The sequence below is a fragment of the Anser cygnoides genome, chromosome 24, assembly GCF_040182565.1.
Source record: "Anser cygnoides isolate HZ-2024a breed goose chromosome 24, Taihu_goose_T2T_genome, whole genome shotgun sequence".
NCBI classification, from domain to species: Eukaryota; Metazoa; Chordata; class Aves; order Anseriformes; family Anatidae; genus Anser; species Anser cygnoides.
The window spans coordinates 6787819-6806104 of record NC_089896.1 but is presented as its reverse complement, the minus strand read 5'-3'; the positions used below and the strand labels follow the sequence as shown (position 1 = coordinate 6806104).

Below are 18286 nucleotides of genomic sequence, written 5' to 3'. Positions count from 1 at the left end.
CTGCCCGGACACACAGCCTGAAGCCCGCTGCCTCCAGCACCAGCTGTGGCCGGGTGCTCCGGCCTGATCCGTCCGTGCCTGCTGCGGGCTGAGGCCCCTTCCCGGTGGCACCCTGCAGCTGGCAGGGCCACCCTGGGCCACCATGGTGGCTGGCACCAGGTCCTGCCGTGCTAGTGGCATCGAGCTGCCAGGCCACCAGCGGGTCCCTCTGTGTCCCCATGAGTGCAGGGTGCCTGGGGGGGCTCAGCAGAGGTGGCCGGGGCAAGGCCCCCATCCAGCAGCGTGGCAGCCGGCGGCTGGGCTGGGAGCGCTCCGGCTCCCTGCGGCTAGTTAGCGTAAATTAGGGCGCTGCCGGCTTAATTAACCTAACGGCACGGCTAATTCGAGCAGCTCCTCCAACGCTCGTTACCGCTGGATTTAGAGCCCGCTGACTCGCGGGGGCTGCGCGAAACCCAGGCAGCGAAATGTCACCGGTACGGCGCACCTGGCCGGGGGGCTCGCCTGGGGGAGCTCTGCTCCCTCCGGTGGCCGGCCCCCCCCCCCCCCCTCCCCCGCAGCCCCCGGACCGGGGAAACTGAGGCAGGCGGCGGGGCCGGGCCGGGGGAGGGACCGGAGCGGGGCTGCCCGGCGCTGCAGCGGGCGGAGCCGGGGCTCGGCGGGGCCGCGCCCGCCCCCGCCTCCCGGCCGAGCCGAGCCGAGCCGCGCCGCGCTGCCGAGGGGCTCCGAGCCCACCGCCCCGGCCGAACCGGGCGGCCCCGGCGGCACCGGGCCGCGGCGCTCTCCGCGGTGCTGAACGGCGCCGCCGCGCCCGCAGGACGCGCCGCCGGCCCGGCCCGGAGCGGCTCGGCACGGAGCGGCTCGGCCCGGCGCGGCGCGGCGGGCGCGGGGGATGGAGCCCTTCCTGGGCTGCACCGGCGCCGCGCTCCTGCTCTGCTTCAGCTACGCCGGCCTGCGCCCGGTGGAGGCAGGTAGGGGGCCGCCGGGCCCGGGGGGCTCGGGGGGAAGGGGGGGGAGCTCCGGGGGGACGGGGCGGCGGGGCCCGGAGAGCTCCGGGGCGCGGTGGGGGCGGGCAGGGGGCTGGGGAGCCCCGGGAAGGAGTTGGTGGGCACCGGCAGAGGGGCCGGGGAGGGCAGGGAGCCCCCGTCCCACGGTTGCCTCCGGTGCCCCGGCCCTCGGGACGGCGGCTCGGGGGCACGGGGTTGAAAACGGCAGCGCGGGAGAGCAGCAGGAGCCCCCTGCCCCTGCTCCTGCCCCTGTCCTGCCCCTGCAGCTCACGCCAAGGGGCTGAGCTGGAGCCGAGGAGGTGAATGCAGCCTGCGCTGCCTACGCGTGGGCTGGCGGCCCCAGCAATCCCCCCCTGGCCAGCCCCACGGGACCCACCTCACCATGGGGCATGGCACGTCCTGGTGACGTGGAAACAGGCCCCTGCCAGCTGGCCGGGTCCTCTAAGGGGGGTCTTTTAGGAAAACGAAGGTCCCTGGGAGCTTGTCCTAATCCTGGCACAACCAGGAGGTGCTCAGGTCCCTGCTCTGGCAGGGCTGAGCCCTTGCCCAAGTGCCCCGTGCGGGTGCCACGTCTCAGCAGTGCTGTTGGTGCTCCCCTGAAGCCCTCGCTTGCCGCGCAGCACCAGCCCCAGCCAGGCGCCCTCCCGGCTCTGTGTGCGCAGACAGGGCCCTCTCCCTCCCGAGCACAGGCGGTGTGGCTGCAGGATGCTGGTGGAACAGCTGCTTCGATTTGCAAAACGCTGATTGCCAGAATATCTCGCATTCCAGGAGGCTGTGGGTGACTGTTGGCGATGCGCAGCGCCGGGGAGTGGAAATTCCTGCCCCCAGCCAGCCCCGGTAGTTGCAGGAGTTACTCTCACCCATGTCCTGCCTGTGCCGGGGCTGCAGGAACCCCCAAACACCTTCGGGTTTGATGCACGCATCCTTGGCTGGACGTTGGCACGCCCGAGTGGCTGTTGCACGAGGGGCAGACCCGGGGAGATTCATGAAACATCCCTAAAAGGAGGGAGTAACGGGGAAAACAACACATCTGCAACTGTAACAGCCTTCCCGGTTTCCTGTAAACTAGGACACTTCCCCTGCTCTGCCTTATCCTCGAATCACCTCAGCCGGTGACTGAGAGTAAACATGGAGCTGTGTCCCTGCCCATCACCGCCCGCTGCTTGTCTTGCAGGCAGCGTTCGCGGGCTGTGGGGAGCCCGTGTGCTTTCAGGGGCCGGCAGCCCCGTGAGCACGCAGCGCGGCCCCGGTGTGCGCCTGCAGCATGCGGTGGGGCCGCAGGAGCCCCAGTGGTCCTCAGCTAGGACAAAGCTGCATGACCTTGGTGCTGTGCCCCGCGACCCCGCTGCCTCCCGCTCGTGCTGCCGGCTCTGCAGGGGCTGGTGGAGGCGCTGGGCTGGGGCTGGTGCCGCTCCTGGTTTCCAGGTGGGGACAAGAGGAAGGCGGGCACGGTGCGATCGTCCCAAGGTCACACAGAGGTGGTGGCAGCATCACCACCAGCACTGCGTCCCCGGCACTGCCAGCCACGTGGCCACGAGGCCGCTGAGGCGAGCAAGCCAAAAGCCATCGGAAAAGCTCCTGGAGAGGAAGCGGGGGCCGGCGGGGTACAGCGGGGTCCGGCACGGCTCCAGCCTCAGCTCTGCTCCCCTTTGCACCCAGAGCTCCTTCAAGCAGGCTTAAAATAATGCATCGTGGGGGGTTAAAGCTGCTGTCCGCAGGAAAGGCCCGGGGGGAATGGCACAGATTCCCCTGAGAAGCCACAGTGACGGCTGGCGAGAGGCAGAGCTCGGACCCTGTGCACACTGGGCCCTGCTCTGGAAGGGGCATTTGGCCACCCGGGGCTGCTTCTTGCAAGGTGATGCCAAGGTGAGCAGCAGGGGAGGCAGGACCACGAGGAGGCAGCTGAGAAAACGTCCGCGCAGGGCGCTCCGACAGCCCTCAGCGGCGGCACTGGGGAACCTCTCCAACTTACTCCTGTGGCTGCCACTGAGAAATCCCTGGGGCCACTCAGCGGGTCTGAAGCACAGCTCATTCTGCAGTTGTGCTTGCCCGGGGGGGGGGCTGGCCCCCTCTGCCCAGCGTGTGGGGCCGTGCTCCCCGTACCGCAGAGCATTGGAAGCGGGAGGCGAGCTGTGCCGGACCAGGAGGCTGATATGGGCTGTAGGAGCAGCAGGGGAATGCTGTGCAGCAGTGGTGAAAGACCTCAAAATGGTCCTCAGCCCCTGCTGCTTCCCAGGGCAAACAGCATCCCTGCAATGTACCTGCACACCAGGCAGCTCGGGTCAGATTTATTTCTGTGGGATGGAGGCGAAAGATAATACCAGCCAGGCTGGGGGAGACTTCGCCCTCCAGCACAGCTCTGGGCCCCATCCAGCCCTCAGCCTTCCCTTCAGCCTCCAGGTGAAGCAGCCCGGTAGCACCTCATCCACCTCTGCTCTCCAAAAGGGGCCCAAAGGCATCAGGATGGGTTCTGGGCGCTGCCCAGCCCCGAAGCAGCTCCGTGCTCTCCTGCCTCTCCTGCGCGCCTTGAGCTGCCCTGCAGATGAGGCTCCCTCTGCAGAGGCCGGGTCTCCACCCCCCCGTCCTCCCCACCAGCATAACCAGTGCAGGGGTGCTGGTCCCCCTGTCCCTGCGGGACTCGCTGCCCTCCTCCTCCAGCCGGGGAGCCGAGGTGACCATGGTCCGGCAGCAGAAGCAGTGCACGGCACGCGCGAGCAGGCAGACACAGCTCTGGCAGCAGTTTGCAGATGCCCGAGCAGCCCACGCCTGCCCCTTCCCATCTCACCATGGCCACGGAGATTCCTGGCCAGCTGAGGGATGGCGTAAGCACTTTATTGATTTCTGCGTTCAGCGTAGCAGAGATTTAATTGAAATATGGAGGTTTCTAACCTCGGTGTCAGCCTCCCAGCAGGGACACTGCTGTGCGAAGCAGCCGAGGTTGTGCTACCCTCCTCCAAATGCTGTCTCCTGCTGGGGACATGCATGAGGAAGACGGAGAGTCCTCCCGGAGCGGGATGAGCTCGCACACATTAACCATGCACAGGCACCGTGGCAGGATCCAAAAGCAGCCTTCATGGAGCTGTGCCCGTGTACTGGTTCTCATGTACTGGCCTCATCCGTTTGGCATTTATTGTTAATTAACCCCCTCCTGTTTTATAAAGTACCCAGAGCCCAAATTAAGGCCTAACTCAGGCATAATTCAGTTAAAAGCACAAATGCATCGAGCACTGAAGTACGCAAATCCTTATGTGTGCAGTAAAAATCCAAGTGTTGTGCACAAGAGCGGAGCTGGGCTGGGACCAGGCAGCGAGCTCCCCGCAGAGCTCTGGGCACCGAGCTCCAGCTCCTGCTCGCCATCGCTGCCGCCGACATCGCTCTTGTGCCTCCCTGGCAGTGCGCGGCTGCAGGCTGAGGGGCTGTAAAAGACCGTGGTGCCCAATCCTGCCTGGACATTTGGGCCCTGGATAAAACGTGCCTCGACAATGACTCAGCTCTGGGTTGGCAGCGTTAAAACCAAAGTCGGGGCATTGGCGAGACCTGGGCAAATCCTGCCTGGCTTTGGGATGCACTCGGAGGTTTGGCAGCGCAGGGAATTCTCCAGAGCAGTGATGGCACGAGGCTGCTCCAACCCCAGCTGAGGACCAGCTCCTCTGACTCCTCTTCCCCTTTACCTCTGCCCCGAGGAATTCCCAATGGCTGGGCTGGACACAGCGAGCAGCTCCCCGGGGGGCTCCATCCACCCCGGCAGTGTTTGCACCTGCGTGCTCGGGCAGCGGGGAATCAGGGACAGAGCCTCAGGGGTGAGCGGGGGCTGGCCTATTAGTATCCCATTAGTACGAGGAGTGGGCGGTCAGCAGGAAATAATTGCCTCTTTCCCAGCCTGAAGAGCCACCGGTTGGTCTTTTCTGGTCTTTGGAACCGGCAGCACTCAGCAAACAGCCCCGCTTCCACGCGAGCGGGCGCGGGAGAGCAGCGGTGTGCCCTGCTCCCTCCCACTCCCCTGCAGGCTCTCTTCATTAAAACACTCAGGGAAGCTGAACGGCGCGCCAGCCTTCCTACATACCCCATAAAGCTGACAAGCAATCACATCCACTGAAGAGAGCCGTGCTGGGAGAGCAGAGAAAGGCTCGGGAAGGCAGAAAAGGCAGCCTTTTGCCCCCCCCACGCAGCCGGCAGGCAGCAGCTGTGGAGAGCGGCACGTGGGACCGTACCGATGCTCCTTCCCCTGGCAGCTCTGAGCTTCTCCCAGCAATGTCTGTGGCTTAGGCACCTCCTAGAGAAGCCCCAGCATCCTAGAAAAAACAAGCAATGTCCCATGTATGTGATTTCTTTCGCATCGCATACGTTCTTCTACACCTTTCATGACTCTTAATGAAAAACTTAATTCCCATGATCCAACATCCTGAGTTTTAAAGCTCCCGGTTCAAAAAGCACGTCCAGCAAACAGTTTGGGTGCACCGTGTGATGGGAGCTGGAAGTGAAGCAGCCCCATTGCACCTCAGCCCATCGGTGCTGCCATGGGAGCGTTGTGGCACTGCCACAACTGCGCTGCAGCAGGACATCCTGGTGTCCCGGGCACCCCCTTGCTCACCCCACCGCCCTGCCTCGCAGGGGGCAGCAGGGATGGGGACAAACCTCCCCACCCTGCCCATGCTACAGCTGCGGTGGCGAAGTCACCGTAAGGGGCAGGTGGGTGGTTCTCTGCTCCTTGTGCCAGCAGCTGCTGTGCTGACAGTGAAAAGCCAGGAAGGAATCAGCCCAAAGCTGTAAAGCGTTGTGTTTTTTTTTTTTTTCCTCTCTCTCTCTTCAATAAAAGTCCATTAATAATCAGCAGAGCGTTTAATGAGAGGCTAGAAGGAGTTCTCAGCATTAAGAGGGGATTAAGAGTAATCTTTGCTGCTCACGCCTGCTCGCTGTGTGGAGGCGGCTCTGACCTGCTCTTGCCAAAAGGTGGGCAGGAGCACTGGGCTGCGACACAGCCCTGGGAGGTGCAGGACTGATGAGGGTGAGAAAGAAACAAGACATGGTTTAAGCATGATAAGTTTTGAAGTAGCCATTCCCTGTTAAAAATCCTCATGATTTTATCTTAATTGATCAGTTCCTTCCTGAACAGGGGGCTGTGAGTTTTGCTGACATGAAAATGAGAGCATCTTTCCATCCACGCACACAGCTCTCACTCAAATTTGGCCAAACAGATCCTCCGCCAGTCTGCAAGGTGTGATTTGCTCCAGCAGGCGCTGCAGCCCCCGAGCTGGGGTAAAGCTAAACTGCTAAACCAGGAATCCTGCACAGTATGGGTTCCTTACAGACCAGACGGGGGCTGTGCTGCCAGCAGCGTCTCTGGAGTAAATGTGCAGGAGGAAGGTTTGATGCAGAGCGTGTTCCTTGCTATCTCATCCGCAGCAGGGAAGGAATTGGCCCTGGGGACATCCCGCCCTGTGCCTGCTCCCCAGAGCACCAGCAGCTCCCCTGGCTGCTGCAGGCACAGAAGCAAAGTTTCCAGGAGCTGCAGATGAGTCCGAAAGGAGCCAGACATTTGGATTTGGCACCTTGAGACCCTGCTAGAGATGCTGACCCGCTGCAGCCAGCTGGGAAACAGAAATTACTGAGCTCAGCCGGGCTGGCACTACAAAGAGCCGCAACTGGCCCAGGCAGCCAAAAGCGGTGTGGAATATCTTGGAGCAATGATTAGATTTTAGAAAGTCATGATCTCATCATGCATCTCCCGGGAGCAAGGAGAAAAGCATCCTCACGGATTAAAATTTTGGTCGCAAATTATTCACTCAGCCCTGGGAGCAGGGAACTCATTTTCCTGGCTTTGTATTTCTGTCAAACGCTGTGCTTAGTTCTCTTTTCATATCGCTTTTGTACTGATTTGACACCGCTGATTTATGTGTAGCTCCTCCTAATCTGTAGTAGTGAAGGAAAGGCATGCTCAGATCTGTCCTAAATGTTACTGTGTTATCTACTGACTTTAACTACACCATCTCACAAAGGTACTACTGTGAAGGGGGCTTTCTGGAGTGCTCTTGACCATGCACGCCAGCTGATTTCTCCCCTGCCTGCACTCAGATTCCTGCTTTGCGGGCTCCAAGCATGGGGCTGCAGCTTCACCAAGCGCGTCCCCTCCGCCTCCCTCCAGCTCCCAGGGATGTTGTTTGCTCCTCTCCTCCAGCTCTGCGACGTCTTCCCAACTCGCCCGTGTTTTATGTCATTAGGAAACTCTGACGTTTTTTATGCTGTGCCCCCCTCAAGGTCACAAACCCCAAAGGGGACCCAGGCACCGAGGGTGGTGCACTGCTTGTTCCCCTTTCCCAGCCTGCAGCTTTTTCCCTGATACTCTGCTCTCTGTTCCTGTGAGGCCAATTCGTCTCTTTTCAAAGGCCTCCTCAACCCGCTCTGGGTAAATTAGTGGTAGCTTCTCCTAAAAATATCCAGGAGAGACAACCATGCTGGGATTTGACTGTACAGCTGCCCTGTGAGACGGGTGCAGTGCCTGGCTGCAGCTGGGGGCTGTTTTGTCTCCCAGCTCCGCCATGTCCTCCATATGTTCTAGCAAATTCACCAGGCATGACTCACAGACCTTCCCGGTGCGCATTCCCGTCTGCTGACTGCCCCTTACTAAAATTAGACCCTCCTCTAGCCAGCACGTGGGCTCGGTGACGGGGAAGGTGAGGAGCTGCAGCCCCACGTCCCTTCCCTGGGTGACGGCAGGCAGCCGCCTCCACGAGGGGCTGGTGCTCGCAGCTCCCCACCCAGCTGCTCCTTGGCCCTGTGGTGGACGACAATGGAATATTTCCCTTCTCTGAGGGCTGGTGGGGACCCTGCTGCCCCACTTCAGGAAGGCCATGCCCTGAGATGGTAGTGCTCTGGGCCGATATTGCCTTGATCGTGTGCTCCAGAAAGGAAGGACGCTTCCCTCCGTGAAATCCTGAAGAGCACACTGCTTGCTGCTCTTCCTTCTGAGGTCTCAAATTCGTGTGAACCTGACCGTGCACCTTCCGCTGAACGTTTTGCTTGCTGAAGGACTCCCCACGATCAGTTTGGGTCTGAACGGCTCGTGCAGACATCCCACTCCTAAGGGTCCTGCTAACGGGGCTGGTGGATGTGGGTCTGGCAGGAAGGGGAGCCCTGAAGGCTGGCACCGCTGCTGTCTGGGGAGGAAGGAGGGAATCGGGTCATTGCTCTGCTAGGTGTATGACAGCACTGGCCTTCAGCTGAGGAATGCTGTGCTCCTGGTATTTTCTCTGTTCCCCGGGGAACATTCACCAGGAGTGAAGTCAGTTGTTCGGAGACACTGACACTCCAGCTAGAATATTTTCAGCCACATTCAGGCGGCTGGGACTGACTGTAAATCTGACAAGTGTTACTGGAGACATGCACACGTGCGTCCTTCTTTTACTGCTGGCCTCAGCCCCAGAAGGGCAGCACTGTGCAATGGTTAAAAAGCAACAGAAGTATTATTCTTTGATGCAAGTCGGAGCAAATGACCCATTCCCACCCTACTGACCGCTTGGGGGTACTCAGAGTCCTTGCGATCTCGTCAGCATGTACTTTTAACTCTGGTTAGCATTTACCACCTTCGGTTTGGGGCACAATCTGGTGATTAGGAATTCAGTTTTACCTGAGGAGGGACCAGGAGTGCAACCTGCTGCACAGCACGGGAAGGACGGTGCCAAGCTTATGAGGCAGAACTTCTCCCGGAGAAGCAAAGGGCTTCACGCTGCGCAGCCCCCGCAGGACGAGGTCCCACCAAGGGCAGGAGCCCAGCGGCTACAGCCGAGCCCAGCTCCCTTGGCGAGGCTGGCAGCTGCACAGGCTGGCCCTGCGGCTGGAAACCCAGCTCTGCTCAAAAACCACCAAATTCGGAGCCTCAGGCTACTGCTTTCATGGCCTGGCCTTTTCACATTACCCTGGTCCATCGGTGGCTGGTGCAGCATGTTCTGTCCCGTCAGTGGGTGGCTGCTGAGTGTCCTCTGGCCATCTGAGGGAGCATCCAGCGGCTATGTACAAAAATACAAAATGTGTATAAAAAAATTCTGTCAGACTAACAGGAAAAAGCAGAAGAATCACTCCCGTTTACTACCACTGACTTTCAAACCCCCAGAGTGCTCATCAAAGCATCCAGTTTTCATACTTCTAAGATAGATTTTGCATTTCCTCCCAGCTGTCACTGTCAGGCTGTAATAGGACACACCAGAGAAAACACGGAACATGGCTGGGGAGACGAGTGAGCTAATCAATAGTCTGCTGTGCTGTCAAATTGTTTCCACGGGGCGGATGTTTCATGGGTATAATGTAACTCGTACTCTCAGCAGAGACCTCTAGTACCTCACTGGTAATTAAGACATGGAATATCTGCCATTTCCAGGTCCCATACCCAGAGCCCCCAACAGGAAGATCACTTGCAGCTCCATTTCTCATGCCTCGGATCCTGGCTATGCTTTATGTTTCCTTTTACTGCCCCCAAGCAGCCCTTTTCCACTCCCCTCCTTGCCCTTGCTCTGTCTCCTGCCTGCAGCTGCGAGTGCCCCTGTAAAGGCTCTGCTCTCCCTCCTTGCAGACAGCCCATCGGCTCCAGTCAATGTCACGGTCAAACACCTGAAAGCCAACTCCGCTGTTGTGACTTGGGATGTTCTGGAAGATGAAGTTGTCATTGGATTTGCAATTTCCCAGCAGGTACAGTGCCTACGGTTACCCAGTTTCGGTCATGCTCATCTTCACCCCAGGTCCCCTCCGTTTCCAAATTCTCTTGCTGCAGTTTAAGCCCATTCTTTCTTGTCCTGTCCCTTGTGGTCCGGGAGGGAACTTCCTCCCCGTCCTCTTTGCAGCAGTGCTCCATGTTTTGGTAGCTGCAGAGAGGAAAGGGTCCGACTGTCTCCACGTCCATGGTGGGCAGGGCAGGAAGCAGTGGTCTTAGACGCCAGCAGCGCGCACGGGAGGCCTCTCCGCCACTCTGTGCTCTCCTCTCTCGGCTTCCAGAAGAAGGACGTGCGGATGCTGCGCTTCATCCAGGAGGTGAACACCACCACCCGCTCCTGTGCCCTCTGGGACCTAGAGGAGGACACTGAGTACATTGTGCATGTCCAGTCCATCAGCATCCAAGGCCAGAGCCCTGCCAGTGAGCCAGTCCTCTTCAAGACCCCCAGGGAAGCTGAGAAACTAGCCTCTAAAAATAAAGGCAAGTGTGGGTGAGTTCCTGTGTGGTCCCTGGGAAGCCCAGGCAGCGCAGGGCTCTGCAGGGAGGCCAGCAGTATCCTGGGCAGTGAGGACAGCTGGGTTAAACACACGCAGGGCTGAGCCCCTGGACAAGAGGGATGCCCCGAGGGTACCCGGCAGACAAGGAGGTGCTGAGGCTGTGCTGCTTTCTGGGCTGTGCCCAGCACGGTGGTGCTGGCTCAGGCTGTTATCACAGTGGGACTGCAATATAAATGTACTCCTGAGTACAATTACACCTCAGGACACGCAGCGAGTACATCTGAGATCAAGACGAGGTTACTTTGCCCCTGCAAAATATTGCAGAAAGGTGAGCAGCCATTGCTGCCGATGGCTGGCTGTTCCTTCCTCCCATTTCAGATGAGGTTTAACAGGCAAAGTGAGGAGGTTTCCAGCTTGGGAGCAGTGTGTCCAGCATCCTTGCAAGTGGGGAATGCCAGGGGAAATTCCTGAGCAGCCCGTGCACTCCTGTGGAACCAGGCCTCTGGGTGGCACTGGGCCCAGCACAGCTCTGCTCACAGGGCACTCAGAGGGAGCTGCTGAGCCCCCTGTGCTTGGGTTCCAGGAGAGCGGGGGAAAAAAAATACCCACAGACTCCCACTTTTCTTACATTTCAAAGGTTTCTGCCAAATTGCAGAGTAGTTGAGGTTGGATGAAACCTCTTGAGATTATCTACTCCCACCCCCTGCTCAAGCAGGGTCATCTAGAGCAGGTGGTCCGGGGTCATGTCTTTGAATATCTCCATGGGTGATGGATGTCTCCAGCTTCCTGCTTGGCAGCTCCTTCACTTGCTCCTCTTAAGCCAAACCAGATGTGGAAGGTTTTCTGGCAGGAAGAATCTCTGCTACAGCAAGGGCTCGGGAGCGCAGGGGTCTGGGATATCAAGGGGACTCAGCAGAGGACTTGGCCTGTTGCAGGGCTTTTGGCCATGGTTCTTAGGGAGTTGTGAGTTCTTGACTCTTCCTGCTAAAACGATTTGGTGTCTGTAAATACCGAATTGCTGTTCATCTGAAAGCACTAAGCGGAGCACTGCTTCCCTCCCCGGAGGCCTGAACTGTAATCTTCTTAGAGCTTTGAAGGCGAGGAGGCGCATTATGCCCTGCGAGAAGGCTCTGCTCATTTCTGAATCCCATGGCTCCGGTGAAAAATCTCATGCCAGGCTCCCCACTCCCGAGCCGGGTGAGGAGCTGCTGAAGCATGCAAGGTGTTGTGACAGGCACAGACGGCGCTAGCAGAGACCAGAGCCAGCAGCGTGAAATCGCCGCGGGGCCTGACCCTGTGTGGGCTTACCCCGTGGCAGCACCTCCACAGGAGCTGCCCGCTGGCCCTGTCCTACCTCTCCCCCCTGCCTGTCCCCTGCAGGCTGCCAGGGACGGGCACGGGGCAGCGGCTGCAGAGCTCGGTGCCCTGCAGGCTCAAGGCACAGCTCGTGCCGGTCGTGGGGCTGGCGGGCAAGGACTCCTGCTCTGCCAGCTCTGACCCTGGTGCGCTGGTGATTTGAGCCAAGGGCACTGCTGAACTGGTGTCTGCAGCCCGGCTGAGCCGCGCGGTTAGGTTTCACCATCTCTCTTTCCCCTTGTGCAGATGAGGTGACAATGAAGGAGATGGCGAAGAAAAACCAACAGCTGCGAGCAGGGGAAATTCTCATCATTGTTGTGGTGTTGTTTATGTGGGCAGGTCAGTTCAACCTCTCTGTCAAAAGCACATAATATCCCTAGGGCTTGTGGCTTGCTTGGTTTGCATGTGTAATTGTGTAAGACCTGAAAAGAAACCCTTCCTCCCATGAAGAGCGCTGCATATTCAGCTGTAAGGGCAGCTCAGTTCCCTCTGCAGCATCAGGAGCCGGGCAGTGCCAAAAGCAGGTGAATCAGTGCTCTGATCTGGTGCAGCAGGAAGTAGATAATGGACTTGATGAACCAATTGTCTAATTCAGCATGGCTAATCCTGTAAGCTCAATTTTTCCAGAAAGCACTGATGATAATGTCCTCAGCCATCCGCCAGGATGCCTCGAGCCCTTCAAATGACACAGGTCACTGTAATTAACTGGCTTATTATATGACTCCAGCTCTCATGCAAAGCAGAAATTCCCATAAGAGTTCTGCCAAAGTTCAAACACACATCAGACATCAAGAGACTTGCTCTCAACACCCACTATATATACACCAAAACCCACTGCAAAAACAATTCAAACAATGGTAGTATTGAAAGAACAAATAGCTCCAAACATCGAAACACCAATAAACCCAGATACTCACAAAATCCACTGTTAAAATACAAAGAATAGTATTTAATAGGAAGAGGAGGAACATTAGCAGAAGCACATTAACCAAAGGAGGGAAAATCTGCATGACCTCTTTCCAGCATGAGTTTGGGACTATGTTTCAATTGACCTTATACCAAATTGTACCTAGGACAGATCTCGCTCCTATGTTTTAAGCTAGCAAACAGGGAGAGGAAAATTCCTGAGTCCTACCCCATCAGCTTAGCACATCTGAAGTGGCTGCAGCCAGCTCTTCAGCTTGTTCAGTTTGGATATTACATGTGTGAGTTAATGGGAAATAAAGTTTGTGCGCTTGTCTTCTATTTCGAGCCCCAGCCTCCCCTGGCTGCCAGTCAGCTGCTGCTCCTGCTGCAGCACAAGGCATGAATGAAACAACATTTGCCCCCTGCGAGTCACAGAGCAGGCTGCCCGGGGGGAATGGTTCAGGTGACCCGAGGAAATCACCAGGCAGAGAAATTAGCACTGTGGTAAATCTGTGATCCATAAAAGACAACCTTTGCCACTCCGCCTCCAGTCCCCTTGTCCCAGTCCTACCAGGTTTCCACACACAGAGATGCAAACAGCTGCACGGAGAATTCTCCTCGGCTGGAAGAGAAATCGACTGCGGCAGCACCGAGGGGCTGAGATCAGCTCGCAGGTCCCCTGGGGTTAGGTCATGCTGCGTCAAGTTCACGGTGGCCCGCCACCTCTGCTGCTGTACGCTGCAACAATCCCAAGCCCATGTGGGTTGCACTGGTTTACTTCACCAAAGGATTTGGCCCACTTCTACTAACTTCTGCGGATCTGAGAACACCTCCATGGAGAGATGTGAATAGGAAGCCAGTCACTGACCTGAGAGCTGCCAAAACAAGGGGATGGAGGGATTAGCTGTCCTCTAATGCAGTTCTGCGAGGTTTCTTTCAGGTGAATCCAGGTGACACAGAATCAGATCTACTAAAATATTTTTTTTCCTTGGAAGGTCCTGAGGTTACCATGCATTGTAAAGCAATTATTGCTAACGACGATAACCAAATGAAAACCTAAATTAAGGTTAACAAAAATCTGTAGCCCATGGCCTTTCCAGCGTTTAAATCAAGCTTTATCTGTGCACATTCCTATTTAAATGCCCTGACAGTAAAAACAATCATGAATAATTACATGAAGTGACTGAACAACGGATTCATCTCCTGCCATAGCATAATCTAAAACTCCGATCAGCATCAGAGTGAAGAACTTGCTAATGCCACAATTTCCCCTCTAGACAGATGACTTACATTTATGAAGGAAAGTGGGTGTGGGAAAGATCTCTTCTTCATCTTGTGGGTTCTTTACCAAATCTCAATATATAAACAACTCTTTCCAGCTCTTACCTTGGCCACAACCTGAGCATATGACAATGTTTTAGCAAATGCAAACTGGAATTGGTTTGTGCCCAGGGCTCTGAACTCGGAGAAGAGACTCGTGCTCCTGTGCTGGCTGCATTTCTGTGTGCCTCAGTTTTACCATCAGAAGGCACAGAAGGTGTGACTATGCCAGATGTTAGCCTGTTCTCCTAGGATCAGCCATTTGTTCACATACGCAGAAAGAATTTGGACCACTGTGTTCATCAGTAACACCTGGGGGCCGCTGCCATAACACCACCTCACTTTAGGAAGCAGTTTGTGATATCTAGCAAAAGCTCTACGTATGGTCTGCTGTTAGGGGAGCTAAAATATTTTTCAGTTACGGAGAAGCAGCATCTTCTCAGGTCTTCTTTACTCCTGTGTTTGGAATTTCCAGGCAGAGAAGTCATTTGGTCAAAACGTCATGTAAAAGCTTCTGAGAAAGACATTTTCAGTCTTATTATTTGTCATTGCTGCCCCTGCTTTTCTTTTCGTGTGCTTGTGTGTGTGGGAGGAAATTTCCAGCAGCAGCTTTTGCTGCCGTCACTGTTGCATATTTGCAGATGTTGTCCTGCTGCTCAGGAGACCCTGGCTTACATCGTAAGCAGGCGGGTACAGTACCTGCCTCGTCTGCCAGCTCCAGCTCCTTCTCTTCACCTCAGAGGAGAAAGATCATAAGGCACATTTCCACTCACCAGAAATTCCAGGAGCTCCTGTGTTTGCGAAGCAAAGATACCATTTAAGCACACAGTCGGTGTTAATCGCTATCCAAATGTAGGGCTTAAAACACTTGTCCCATTTAATGACAGAGAAATTGGAATATAATTAATCTTCTGTCCTTCCATCTAACTAGTTTAGCATGGAATTGGCACTGAGAAGGAAACAGCCAGAGGGCCAACTAGCTGTGTTAGAAAATGATCCTTAGGAACAATTGTGAGTGCTGCTGAGATCTGTACCAGGAGGCACAAAGCTGGCTGGCAAGCAAGGGATTTCTGATCTCTGCAGGCTCCAGGGGCTGAGCAAATTTGTGTGATCACTAATGCTTTTTCCTGTTAGGGGTGATCGCCCTGTTTTGCAGACAGTACGATATCATCAAAGACAATGAGCCAAATAACAGCAAGGAGAAAGTCAAGAGCGCCTCGGAGAACAGCACTCCCGAGCACCAGGGCGGCGGGCTCCTCCGCAGCAAGGTGAGCCGATGCTGGCACACAGGGCGGGGGCACGGCAGGCAATCAACTTCCAGCTGGGACTCAGCTAAATTGCCCCCAAAAGCAGCTGCTGTTAAACATCCCTGCTCCAGCCGCCTTCCTCCGGCTGGGATGCGGAAGGGAAGCACTCCTTCACCTCCACGCATGCCAGCACCGTGGCTCCTTCAGCATCTGAGCACCTCAGACGTGTCAGGATGCCAGCATTTCACTCCCACCTCTGGGTCAGCCCTTGTGCATCAGTAAACCAGGTTTCAGTCCATATTCTTGAAATATCTGAGCATCTCTAGAAGAAAAATGTGCTGAGCAATGCTGCAGTCCCCGAGCTGCTTGGTTCCTTACCCCCGGCGCAGCAGTTAGGTGGCAAGCGGTAAAGGGGATATCAGTCTCACAATTAACTGAAAAATTGATCAGCAGGAGCATGGCTAGTAATACATGTGATGTTAAAGGCATGCTGTATTTATAGTGTAAGGAGACTCAAGCCTATAATTTGTACCAACTTATTCCATTAAATTTGACTTTCCTGTGTTTCTATTCACAACTTGTGTTCTGGCACATCCCCGCCACTTTGCATTTACTTATTACTTGAAACAGTCACTAATTCATGCTCACTGCTTGCCCTTTTTCCTTACCCTCAGGGGATGGGAATAAGGACTTTTACAAAAGCAAAATTCACCAGCACACTGCAGAGATCTCTGATGGTTTTTTCCTCACGAGTTACTCCTAATACATCCTTTCTTCATTTGCCTCTTCTCTTCCAGTTTCCAAAAAACAAGCCCTCAGTGAATATCATCGAAGCGTGACAGCCTGCCATCTGAAAGACGGACTCCATTTCTCACTCTCACTTTCTGCCTCTGAGCCTTGATGACTGGGGAGGTGAAATAATGTTGGAGCAATTTGGAAGGAGACCCAGCGATTGTCACTTGATGGCATACACCTCCTTCCTTGTCTGTGTTCAGCAAAACATCTGGCCAGTACGAAAAATCATGAAAAAAAGAACCCTGAAACCTGAACAAACAATTGAGATGGAAAAGCATCAGTGGGACAGCTGCTGCCGGTGATCCTGCACTGGACTCACGAATCACCTGGGCTGGAGCAACTTCTCACACACCCCTCTCCACCTTGGCGCTCCGTCTTCTGGAACAACCTCCTTGTCCTTGGAAATGTACAAGATTTTGATGTATCTTTATTTTGTCTCACTGTCACTACATCTTGACAGTATCAACGTGAGCTCAGGCATCAGTCACTGTCAATCCTCTCCGAGCAAGAAGGAAGGAAAGATCATCGCAGACACGAGTAGCAACCAGATTTTGGCTGCTGTGTGCTCTTGGCTTGCTTTGTTCCACTGATATGTATCATGTAACACGTCTTACAGGTGGGTTTTTAAAACAAACAAAAAAGTCATAGCCCAGTTTCCATTCCTACTGTGAGAACTTCCCTGGTTCTCCAGTTAGGCTGCAGCTCATGACTCCGGTATTTCTGTGTCTCCTGTCTCACGCTGGTGTTCGTCATTGCAGATACTCGGGGCACTCCAACCACTTTGGCACAGACCAGTATGAGGGGACACCAGAAGCCCCTCTTCAGCTTCCAGGATAATTTCAAACATTTTCTCCATGGTATTTTCAGCTGGGCCTGAGTCCACCAACAGTGTGATAAACAGTCCATAAAAACGTAGCCAGTCAGCAAAAAAAAAAAGAAAAAAAAAGAAAAAAGAAAAAAAAAACTCATGATACCGGTTGCTATGCAAGGTCTCCAGGGGCAAAAGCCATTTATTGCAAAAGGCTCTTGCCTAAGGGACCTTTTTCTGAGGGCTTAAGTTCTTAAATGGCTTCTTTTTGTAGGGTTCCTGTGGGAAGGTCTGGTTCTCCTTACACGTCCCGTCTGCACTATTTTCCGTGACGCTGTAATGCCAGGTATCTGCTGGAGCCAGTCCTCCACGAAAAGGATGGTGATGAATGGGAAAGGGGTTGGGGTTCTCCTCTCTCTTATTAAGTGCTTAATGTTCACAGCTGACAGGATCCCTGGGATTGCTGGTGCTCTGGAAGCTGATAGATGCAAGTCCATCACAAGGAAAAAAATTATTCTTTGTAGTGTGCCATGGGGTATCTGTATTTATTTAACTACTCCACAAGACCACTCCATATGCACTAGGGGATGAGGCAAGATCCTATTTGTCCCATCGAAACCCAGACAGGTTGGCCTGAGAAGGGTTTAAATCTCTTTACAAGCCTGCACTCAGATGAGCCTGGTTTAAAAGTCCCTGCAAAGAAACGGGCTGGCGGTGACCGAGGTCAGCCATCTCTCCACTTCCACTGACACCAGCCTTTCTAAAACAGTTGATCTGGGAGAAAGGCCCTAGGCAGTCTGCCTGCAGACACGGTTGGGAACAAGCAAGGGCTTCGCTTGTGCCAGTTCCAGAAGGCAGGCCAACCCCAAAGGTCTCTTCAGAGGATCCTTTGCCAGAACATACTCCTCCATCACCAAGAGGGAGAGGTCAGCACCTCTGATACAGACAGAGCAATAAACATTTTATAATGTACAATAAAAGATTAAAGGCATATCCTGTGTCCTTGTAACGTCTGAATTCAGTAATATTTCATCCTTGCCTGCTTCAAGCACAACACAGAATAGAACAGGGCAATTTTCCCTGTATTTCCCAGGGACTACGGGTGAACTCTTTTCTCATTGTCTGGGTACAGAGAACCAGCATGGTTCACCAGAGTTCATTGTGGCTGTGGGATGAGGGGAGAAAAAAAAAAAAAACCTCGTGTGACATATATAGCACTACAGCCATACCTACTAGCAGGGTTCTTCAGACATCCCTGTTATCTCCTAAGAAAGAAATATCATTTGGAATCCATAACCCTATAAAAGGAGGTTTAGGAGAGATGGTACAGCATGTGCAAAACGATAAGGGAGATGCTCTCTCATAATCCTAGAACAGACAGCCAAGCAAGCAGCCCTCTAAAGCCTGCCCGTGAGGAAATTCAGTCTGGTAATTTGGCAGATTTGGGGGGTGGAAGGTTGTGTGCCTGTTTTTAAAGACAGTTGTCCCTGGGAATTCAGACCATATCTTTTTTTTTTTTTTTTTTTACAGTAACAGTTGTTGTTCCCTGGTTACAGGTATAAACCACTTGTTTTTCTAACAAAGATGTGCTTACTCCTTTTTTTTTGGAAAAGGAGAATTAAAATTTAAAGCATCGGTGTTCACTCAGAGTT

At 54.8% G+C, this 18286-nt stretch overlaps 1 protein-coding gene across 2 annotated transcripts; it reads left to right on the top strand.

Moving 5' to 3' along the window:
- The first annotated feature begins 677 nt into the window (after positions 1-677).
- Positions 678-17625, top strand: FNDC5 (fibronectin type III domain containing 5). 2 transcript variants are annotated; one of them, XM_066982439.1, is made up of 6 exons: positions 683-968; positions 9568-9683; positions 9987-10185; positions 11805-11897; positions 14919-15052; positions 15829-17625. In XM_066982439.1, exons 1-6 carry the CDS (start codon positions 890-892, stop codon positions 15868-15870), a joined length of 663 nt encoding a protein of 220 aa, XP_066838540.1. In that variant the 5' UTR covers positions 683-889; the 3' UTR covers positions 15871-17625. The 2 variants fall into 2 exon arrangements, with proteins under 2 accessions (XP_066838541.1, XP_066838540.1); XM_066982440.1 differs by lacking the exon at positions 14919-15052 and having other exon boundaries at positions 678-968.
- Positions 17626-18286: the final 661 nt, after the last annotated feature.